Source organism: Capsicum annuum, chromosome 6, assembly GCF_002878395.1.
Source record: "Capsicum annuum cultivar UCD-10X-F1 chromosome 6, UCD10Xv1.1, whole genome shotgun sequence".
NCBI lineage: Eukaryota > Viridiplantae > Streptophyta > Magnoliopsida > Solanales > Solanaceae > Capsicum > Capsicum annuum.
The window spans coordinates 198,469,745-198,480,364 of record NC_061116.1 but is presented as its reverse complement, the minus strand read 5'-3'; the positions used below and the strand labels follow the sequence as shown (position 1 = coordinate 198,480,364).

Here is a 10,620-nt window from a genome sequence, read left to right as displayed (position 1 = left end):
TATTAATCAAAACTACAAGCAAGATGTCCTTGGATCTAGGCGGGAGAAAAGGAGGAAACAGAAGAAACACTTCATCCAAACACAATGTTCAGTTTGAGCAAGTAAGAGGAACAATGTCAAGTATAAAGAATGTTTGAATCTTGAATTCCTTGGTTTTTGTACTATTCTTGTTGAAGTTGATCAACTCCATATATCTTCTGGTTTATTCAATAGCAATAATTTGTCTAATGATCAAGGATAAGCAAAAATCATTAACAACGTTTCCAAATATTTTGGGGCAACAATATTTATCTGAACAACTCTTAATGGGCTAATACCAATATTGAACGGCATGCAAGGGAACTTTGTTTATTAAAATATGTTCGTACCTTTTGCCCTCTTCTCTTCCTTCAACCCAAGAAAACTTTAAACTTCTCATTAAAACAGTGGAACTTTATTAAATTAGGAGTGTCCAATTCAACAGCAATCAAATTGTGACAATCAACTACTCTTAGTTGTTTGAGCCTTTCACTCGTGATCTTCATAATCTTCAAGGCCTTGCAACATATTAAATCAAACTTTTCAAGATTTTTTAGGCTGTAAAATAGTTCCTCTAACCAATTATCAGTGATATCCACACAATTGAGGTACAAATTCTTGAGGGCTTTGCAAGCAGTTATTCTTACAACATTTATATTCCCATAAAATTTGTTGCTGATGCTAAGATTTTTGAGATTAATTGCTACAATATCAACCAATTGGAGTAATGAATCGGGAGGTTCCAAGTTTACCAAGTTAATCATTTTCAGTTTAGGTAAAGTACCACCAACTTGAAAGCTGGTGAGTCCGTTGAAATACTGCAGAGACAGATGCTCTAAATTGCAGCAGCTTGTGCACATAGCCTTAATAAATTGCTCATCCAAAAACACAAAAGAGAGGTGCAATTCTCGCAAAGATGATAAATTTATCGTACCATCATCAGCGGGCAATTCAATATTAAATCCATGCAAACTCAGCACATTTAGCGACTTGGCAGCAAAGATTGCCACGGGCAAGCTGCCGTATAGGAAGTTGCCTCGATAATAATGTGTTTCTACTCTTAGATTCAACTCTTTGATATTACAAGCTATGAGTATCTTAATCCATCTGTCGTCATAAGAAAGACAAGCATAATAGCTTAACCATAGAGAGAACCTTTGCATGGAAATCTTGTGCTTTTTCCTACTTGCTAGAGTTTGATCCATAACAACATTCAGATCTTTTGACCACCAGAAAATCTCACCAAAATCTAAGTAGGGGAGTGAATTCCAAGCACTATCCCAAACCTTGGACAATGTACTCATTCGTGCCGCATGCTTAGCATGTAGGAAAGACAGGATATGATGCAAAATTGGCTCTGGCAATTTCGAAATTCGATCACCACATGTTGCATCACTACTCCCTTCCATTGGCCCCAAATTTATTCTCTGGGGTTTGAAAACCCTAACCTCAAGCCTGTGAAAATATTTATAAGGGTGTGTGTCATTCTCTTATCCTAAACGGAACCAACTTATGGAAGGAGTCTAACACAAATATTGTTATATATTTCTTTTATTATGTTTTACAATTTACAAGAAAGAAAGAAACTTAAATACGTATGACACACCACATTAAAATTTCTAACTATAAAATAAAATTTATTTATAGTACTTAAAACATAAGGATAGAGTTTATGGGAGTAGTAGTTTTAGTTAAATTCAACTATAATTGGCACTTGTATCCTGTAATTCAACGAGTTGATGAATATAATTGTAGGCAGGCCTATTTACGAAGGAAAACGTTATTACAACAAGTTACCTGACAAAATTGAAGGAAAGGTGTTTTAAGTATTGAATGAAATATTGGTGACATTGACCAATTTAAAGGGTCAAACATAACTTGATTAAGTTAATTGTGGACTTGATTAATATTTTCAAAACTTTCTAATCTTTTCAAAAATACAAATCAACCCAACCCACACCCCTCTTCAATCCAAATCAAGCGTTTCTCTCCTCTCCCTCGACAGCTTCTCGCAACTCTCTTCCAACCAATTGTTCTGCAAAATTTCTCCCTTCAATCTCCAGCGACTTCAACCTCCGGTGACAAATAGCTGGATGAATTTCTTTTCGACTTTCAACCGTCAATCTATGTGAAGACTTCTCCGGTGATAACTTCGAGTTCTTCATTGTCCCATTTCTTTTTTCATAGGTAAAAAATTATGAAGAAACAGGGGAACTTGAGCCAACTACTCTTCTAGTTTTGGTTAACAATTTCAATATTTCTTACTTAAATTTGAAATGTGGACTGAATAAAACCCTAATAATTGACATTTCTTCTTCTTGTTGTCGAATTGTTGATTCGAATTTTTGGTGATTTTTGGTCACCGTTGATATTCTTAGTGTGTGTGCGTGATGTGTAGGTGTTGCTGGGTTGATTTGTTGTTTGTCTTTGTAAAAATGGTGTTGCAACAGATGCAACATCTAATGCAACAGATAAAACATCTAATGCATCACACGCAAATCTGATGCAACTATGAAAATGTGATGCAACAGATGAACAATCTAACAGATCATTCATTTATTGCGATAAACGACTCTTCTGTTTGGAAGAAATCAAAAATATATTGGTCCAACAGATAACTCATTTTACCACAGACCAGAGATTTGTTTTATTGTTTCCAACGAATTACTCATCCATTGCAACAGGTTGGTTATATGTTGCAATAGATAACCTGCCAGGTGCAACAGATCAGTGATCTGTTTTACTGTTTCCAATGAATTACTCATCCATTGTAACAGGTTGGTTATATGTTGCAACACATAACCTTCCTGGTGCAACAGATGAGTGATCTATTTTTACTGTTTTCAATGGATTAATCATCCGTTGCAATAGGTTGGTTATATGTTATAACAGATAACTACCTGAAACTACAGATTAGTGATCTGTTTATATGATTTCCAACGGTTTACTCATCCATTACAACAGGTTGGTTATATGTTGCATCAGATAAACTACCTGGTGCAATAGATTAGTGATCTGCTTTTATTATTTCCAATGGTTTACTCATCCGTTGCAACAGGTCGGTTATATATTGCAACAGATAACATACCTGGTGCAACAGATGTATGGTGTGTTGGAATTGTTATTTTACTGTTGTGCATGTTAGATTTACTGTTATCCTTTTTTAATGATGCATTAATCAACTATAATCAATTTTATGTTCCTGTTAATTTAAGAAAATATGGCTCCTAAAAGGAAAGAAACCAAATCCTTTGAGTAATTGAGTTAATCTTCTCCGTCATCAATAAATTGTGATGGTGTCTCTGCTTTTTGATAAATCCTTTGCTTTCTTCAAACGCTTTTCTGTGTACATCTACTTTATTTCCTGTTTTCATAGTATCTGACTATCTCTTTTCTAACCTCATTCAGTACATGGTTTTTTTTATTTTCCACAATCTCTTACGAAGTATTGGAGTCCTCATAGTATCTGACACATCATCGCAATCATCCATCCCATCATCTCCGTCATTCTGATCTTTATGAAATGTGACGTCTGAATTGGAACTATTGTTATTGCCAGAGTCTGGAGATTCGGATGTGGTTCCAGCTACAGTATGTGGATTACCCTTAGTTATAGCCTTGTTATTGTTTTGAAGCTTTTGAGGATTTTCTTGAGAAGTGATTTGTTCAATTTCAATGTCCATTGTAGCGCAACAATTTTTATTTTTTCCAGAATAAAAAATAAAATTGTCATCGTTGTGCTTGGTGGTCACAATAACCTGTTCACATTGACTACTTCGACAAACTTGCTCAAAATTTGAGTTCCAATTCAAAGGAAAACTTCTTTTTATCATTTAACCCGTAATCACTTCTTGGCCGCTAGAATCAGAAACAACACATTTTTTGTCTTTGAACAATAACATATAATCTTGTTCTAGCATTTGACCAATACTCAAAAGATTTTGGTCAAGATCAGGTACCAACAAAACATCTTGAATAAATTTAGTATCTTTGGGAGCTTTAATTGCCATAATTCCTTTACTAACAATATCCAACGTGATTTTATCGGCCAACTTGATACTACCTTTGGCAGATTCCAATTTCGTAAAATATTCTCGTTTGTTGGTCATGTGTTGAGTGCAACCACTGTCCAGAAACCATGTGTTTTTATCATTCAATCTTGTTGCTGCCATCGCCGTAAACACAAACTCCTCCTGTTGACGTTGACTTTTTGAGTTTTTTGGTTGTTCTCCTTCTTCACTCTGCAAAACTTTTCAATGTGTCCAAGCTTATTACAATAACTACACTGGAGAGGTAGTTTCTTTCCCTTAAACCAACAATTATCCTCTTTGTGATTGATTTTTTTGCAATACTTGCATGGAGGGAAGTTTTCTTTCTTCTTTACTCCATTGCGAGAATCGCCTTGATTTTTTCTACTAGAATTAGTAGAAGTTTTTGGGATTTTACCTTCCTTTTACATCTGCATCTTCCCTCTAAACTTGACTTGAAGAGCTGTTTTAGTAGCTTCTTCTAGCCTCAAGGATCTTCTTTGCTCTTGATCTTGAAGAGCATGTACAAGTTTTGAAGGTGACAGTTTTGTAAGATCCTTCGAATCTTTGAGTGAGGATATCTTTGCTTCAAATCTTTCCATCAAACTCACAAGAACCTTTTCCACGATTCTTGAATCTGTAAGCTCTTCTCCCATAAGTCTAATTTGGTTTACAACCTTTATCAACTTGTTGGAGAATTCTTCAATACTTTCTGAATCATTCATTCCGAGAATTTCAAACTCTCTTCTCAGATTTATCACTTTTATTTGCCTAATCTTGTCACTTCCATGAAATTCTTCTTTCAACTTGTCCCAAGCCTTCTTTGCATTCTCACTCGCCATAACTCTAGCGAAAATTACTTTCGAAAGTGTTGATTGTATGCAAGAGAGAGCTTTAAAGTTTTTTGAAACTTCTTCTATGTGATTCTTAATTTGCGCCATAGTTGGATTATCTGGCAAAGGATTTACCTCTCCTCCAACCTTACCACTTTCCACAGATCATATGCTCGCAAGAATTTTCTCATTTTGATAGCCCAAATTGGATAATTCTCAGCAGAAAAAATTAGGGGTGAAGGAATTTAAAATTTTTTGGAAGCCATAACAATATTGACTTTTATGTTGGGTTATTTTTGGGGTCTTCTCTCTCACAAATCCCTCAAGAAATTGGCTCTTGATACCAATTGTTCTCTTGATACCAATTGTTCTTCTACGGAACACAGAGAAGAAGAAAACGTTTGAGGATAAAAAAATATTCTTCTTGTTTATTCATCCACATTTGGGAATATAAATAGACAAAAATACTCCTATTCTATTTCTAACTCGGAAACTAATAAAATTCTATTCTACCTTCAGCTAGGATACTAATAAATCCTATTCTATGTCAACTTAAATAACTGAATTTCAAAAATAAAATTACTAAACTAAAAAGGAAAAATAAGAGCAAATAACTCAATATTTCAACGAATTACGACTCTTCGCTTAGGTTTATGCTTAAAGTGTATATTTTGTTTTGTGTATAAGGTGTTAGTGAAGAAAGAAGCACCTAAGGAGGATATACATGTTAAAAGAGCATCAAAAACAAGGAAAATTTTTATTGGTGGTCTTCCAAGAGATTATACTGAAGGTAAGAGTATACATGATATCGTCTCTTCTTTGTCAGTCCAAAAAAAGGTTGTTGCTTCAACCTAGTGACTAATTTCAGATGATTTGAAGGAACATTTTTCTACTTTTGGCTATATTTTGAGGCATCAGATCATGTGGGATAATTACACTGGTCGATCCCAAGGCTTTGGCTTTGTGACTTTTGCTAATGAAAAAGCAGTTGAAGAGGTTTTCTCAGACGGATGTATGCACGAACTTGGTGGAAAACAAGTGGGTAATTAGGACTTTATACTTTCACAAACTGATTATTGCCTCTTTTACTTTGATCAAACAATTCTTTTCTATCTTCAGGTTAAAATTGAGAGGGTCGAGCCAATTAGAGCTGATGTTGAACACGCAAGCGAAAACCGGCTACATCATGGTGGGAGTATTTCAAAATCGTATTATGGTGATTGTGATTCTGTAGAAGGTTTGGGTGGTGCATATGGTGGTGTTAAAATGTATTAGTTATTGATCACTTTTCTGATTTAGCTCATTTTTACTGTTTTTTGGTTTTTACTGTTACATTGATAAAAGGTTGATTAGCCAAGTTAGTTAGTGAAGTTAGTGGAGGCACCAAGTTAGTGGTTGCTGATTAGATTAGTTATCCAAGTTGTTAGAGTTAGTTAGAAATGTTCTAGAAGCTCATGTGACATACATGTGAGCCTATAAATAGCTACCATGCCTCTCTCATTGTATACTCTTACCACTTGAATAACAATATGTTAGCTCTTTTCTTTCTTCTCTTCTCTTCTTCAATTCCGTATGTGTGTGAGCATTGTAATGCATCACTTTAACATGGTATCAGAGCAATGATCCATAGAGGTTTAGAGAAAGTATCAATACTCCATTCTACTTTGGATTCTGTACTACTATCAGTAAGGAGAAAGTAGAACTCTATTTTTTTCCGTAAGCTGAAGTTGGAATTCTGAGTAAGAAAGTAATGGCACCTAAGATCAATCCTACAGATCCTTTGTTTCTGGGAGCATCGAATGTTTTTGGTGCTGCATTGATTCCTATCAAGTTGATTGGATCATAAAATTATGAAATCTGGAGTAGATCTATGAAAATTACATTACTAGACAAACGAAAATATGCTTTTGTGACTGGCATGTGCAGAAAGGATATGTATAGAAAAGATCTACATGAGCAATGGGAGACCTGTAATGCAGTTGCATTGTCTTAGTTTATGAGTTCAGTTAGTGATGAGTTGTTGAGTGGTATTGTGTATTCCACAACTGCATTTGAAGTATGAGAATATCTCAAGGAAAGGTTTGACAAGGTTAACAGAATGCAATTGTATCAATTGCACAGAGAAATCAACAATCTTCATCAAGGAACTGATTTTGTTTCTACATACTTTACTAAGTTGAAAACTCTCTGGTATGAGTATGATGTTGTGATCCCAACACCATCTTGTGATTATGCCAAGTCTAAAGACTATGCAGATCACTTAATTCAATATAGGTTAATACAATTTTTGAGTGGGTTGAATGAATCTTATGATCAAGCTAAGAGGTAAATACTCATGAAAGGAGTGACACCTACTCTTAATCAAGCATATGCAATGATAGTTGAGGATAAAATTCAGCAGCTGGCTTGTACTGCAGTAACTAGTGATAAGACTAATCATATAGCTATGCAGGTAAACAAAAGTTTTGTAGAAATAAGTCATAGTGGTCATGGTTATAAAGGGAAGAGGTGTGATTACTGTCATCTAAATGGACAAACTAGAAATGCTTGTTATAAGTTGATAAGATATCCTACAGATTGGAAATATAAGAAGAAAGAAAACTACAATAGCAATCCAAGGGAATCATATCAGTCAAGATCAAGTGGATATGGATATCAGGCCATAGGACAATCTAATAATCAGTTCTCAGCTCATAACTTCACTGGGAACAGTCAGGAAAGAACATAAGTTACACAAATGTAGCAGGCTCATCTAATGGTCAAGGTGGTCAAGGGAGCAAGGATATCAATAATGGAGTGGTATCTAGAGTACAAGGTTTCTCAGATGAAGAGTACAGATAGATCATAGCATTACTGAACAAAGATACAAATGATTCAAAGCAGGTCAATATGTCAGGTATAGTTACTTGTCTATCAACACATGTTATTCCATATGAATGGGTAATAGATTCTGGTGTAACGCATCATGTTGCAGCACATAAAGGTGTATTCTCACAGTGTCATAAAGTAGTTAATACAGAAAAAGAAATGGTGAATCTTCCTACTGGAGCCAAGGCAAACATTTCACACATTGGAAAAACACAAATCCTAAATGAGGAAACTGTTAGTGATGTGTTGTTTGTTCTCAACTTTAAACTCAATTTGTTATCAGTATAAAAAATGACCAAACAACTTTCATGCTTTGTGTCATTCTACCCTGATTTCTGTGTATTTCAGGACCTTCACACTGGCAAAGTGAAAGGGATTGGTAAGGAGAAAGAGGGATAATATATTCTTAAGAAGGTCTGTGGATTGAATGAAGCACACAAGGCTGCTAGTTGCGGAATTAGATATGCAAGACTACAACTTATGGCATAGAAGGCTTGGGAACCCTTCTTCTTAGGCTTTCCAATCACTTAGTCTAATAAGACATAAAACAGACTTAGAGGTTCTAAATAAATGTCATGTCTGTCCGCTATCTAAACAAACTAGAATACCATTTCCTAGTGATTCTAGAGTTTGAAGCCTTTTGATATAGTACATATGGATCTTTGGGGGCCTTACAAAGTCCCTACTTTTAATAAGAAACACTTGACTGCAATAGATGATCATAGTAGGTATACTTGGCTTCACTTGTTACAGTTGAAATTTGAATGTATTGTGGCTATTAAAAACTTCTTGAATTTGATAAGAAATCAATTTGGTGCTCAAATAAAAGTTCTCAGATCAGAAAATGGAATAGAATTTATAAACTCACAATGTAGAGAGTTATTTCAATCCTTGGGTGTATTACATCAAAGTAGCTTCCCCTACACACTACAGCAGAATAGAATTATTGAAAGAAAGCACAGACAAAACTAAATATTGCTAGAGCTATCAGGTTTCAGTCTCAGATATCTATCAAGTTTTGGGGATTGAATGTCAAGGTTGTGGTTCATCTTATGAACAGGTTACCTTCTTCATCTATTGGAGGTAAAAGTCCGTATAAGGTGCTTTTCTATAAAATTCCCTCACTGACATATCTCAGAGTTATTGGTTATAAGTGTTATACCTCAGTACTACCCAGAGGAGATAAGTTTGCTGAAAGAGCCAAGCCTGCAGTACTTATGTGATATTCTACTTCTCATAAAGGCTATTTATTAATAGAACTTCTTACTAACAAAATATTTGTTATAAGAGATGTTGTGTTTCAAGAACACTTGTTCCCTTTTGTAGACAAGACTACTTCAGAGTTGTCTACTGACTTTCTCACAATAAGTGAGAATGAATGTGCAGATGCAGACATGGATGATCATGTAGATTCACCTGTTATACTGGAGTCTTGTCACCAGATTCCTATGTATTCAGATGAGAATATGAATATTTCCAATATTCCAGCTAGCATACTAGATGATGTTCCCTCCAATTCATTAGATGCTACTGTATCATCCTCACAATCTAAAGTACCTATTGTATCTACTCCAAGAAAACCAATCAGAGTACATAAGCAACCTGCTTAGATGATAGACTTGCAACACCAGGTAAGGGAAAAGGAACAAGATATCCCTTAGCCAATTATTTGTCTTATGTTGGAACTAGTCTTAGTTATCAGTATTTTGTGTCCAATTTATCAGTATTAGTTGAACCTCAATCATATAATCTAGAATTTAAGGATGAAAGGTGGATTAAATCTATTAAAGCAGAGGTGGAGGCACTTGATAATCATACTTAAGAGGTCGTTGACTTGCCACAAAACAAAAATATGATAGGGTCAAGATGGGTATACAAGATCAAATATAAGGCCAATGGAGAGGTTAAAAGATTCAAAGCCAGACTAGTAGCTAAAGGATACAGTCAGCTAAAAGGGTTGGACTATTACAATACTTTCTCACCAGTAGCAAAGATGGTTACTGTAAAAAGTATCATTGCTTTGGCAGTTTTAAAAAGCTGGTGCATGTATCAGATGGATGTCTATAATGCTTTTTTGCAAGGTGACTTAGATGAGGAAGTTTATATGGAATTACCAGATGGGTTCAAAAAAAAGGGATACACAAGGTTTGTAGATTAGTGAAGTCATTATATGGATTTAAATAAGCTTCCAGATAGTGGAACATTAAGCTTACTGCTGCACTACTTAAGGCTGGTTTCTCTCAAAGCACATATGATTACTCTCTTTTCACCTTGATAAGATCAGAAAGAATGGTGGTGATATTGGTATATTTATATAATCTTCTTATTACAAGAAACAATGATGCCATGATAAATGAGGCAAAGGGAATAGTACATCAGCAGTTCAAACTCAAAGATCTTGGAGAACTAAAGTATTTTCTAGGTATTAAAGTGTTGAGATCTACAAAAGGAGTTATATTAAACTAAAGGAAGTACATTTTGGAGCTCATTACTGACACAAACTTGCTAGTACAAAACCAGCCCTTACTCCAATGGAAACCAATTCCAGGCTAACATCAGTAGAAGTAGATAATGCAGTAGGAGTTACAGAAGATGCTATTCTTTAAGATGTTACATCCTATCAAAGGTTGTTGGAAAGCTAATGTATGCAACTATTACAAGACCAGACATCAGCTATGCAGTACAAAATTTAAGCCAGTTTATGCAGCAACCTAAGAAGTCTATTTAGAAGCTACAAATAGGGTTGTGAGATACTTGAAAGGCACTGTGGGATAAGGTGTTTGGCTTAACGCTCAACCTACAACTGACCTTATGTACTGGTGTGATTTAGATTGGGCTCTATGGTCAAATACAAGGAGATATATTATAGGTTA

At 35.0% G+C, this 10,620-nt stretch overlaps 1 protein-coding gene across 1 annotated transcript; it reads right to left on the bottom strand.

Annotated features, from left to right (window-relative positions):
- Nucleotides 1-389: 389 nt before the first annotated feature.
- LOC107874790 (putative F-box/LRR-repeat protein At5g41840) lies at nt 390-1,427 on the bottom strand. The gene has a single exon (XM_016721530.2). The coding sequence runs from the start codon at nt 1,425-1,427 to the stop codon at nt 390-392; it is 1,038 nt and encodes a 345-aa protein (XP_016577016.2).
- Nucleotides 1,428-10,620: the final 9,193 nt, after the last annotated feature.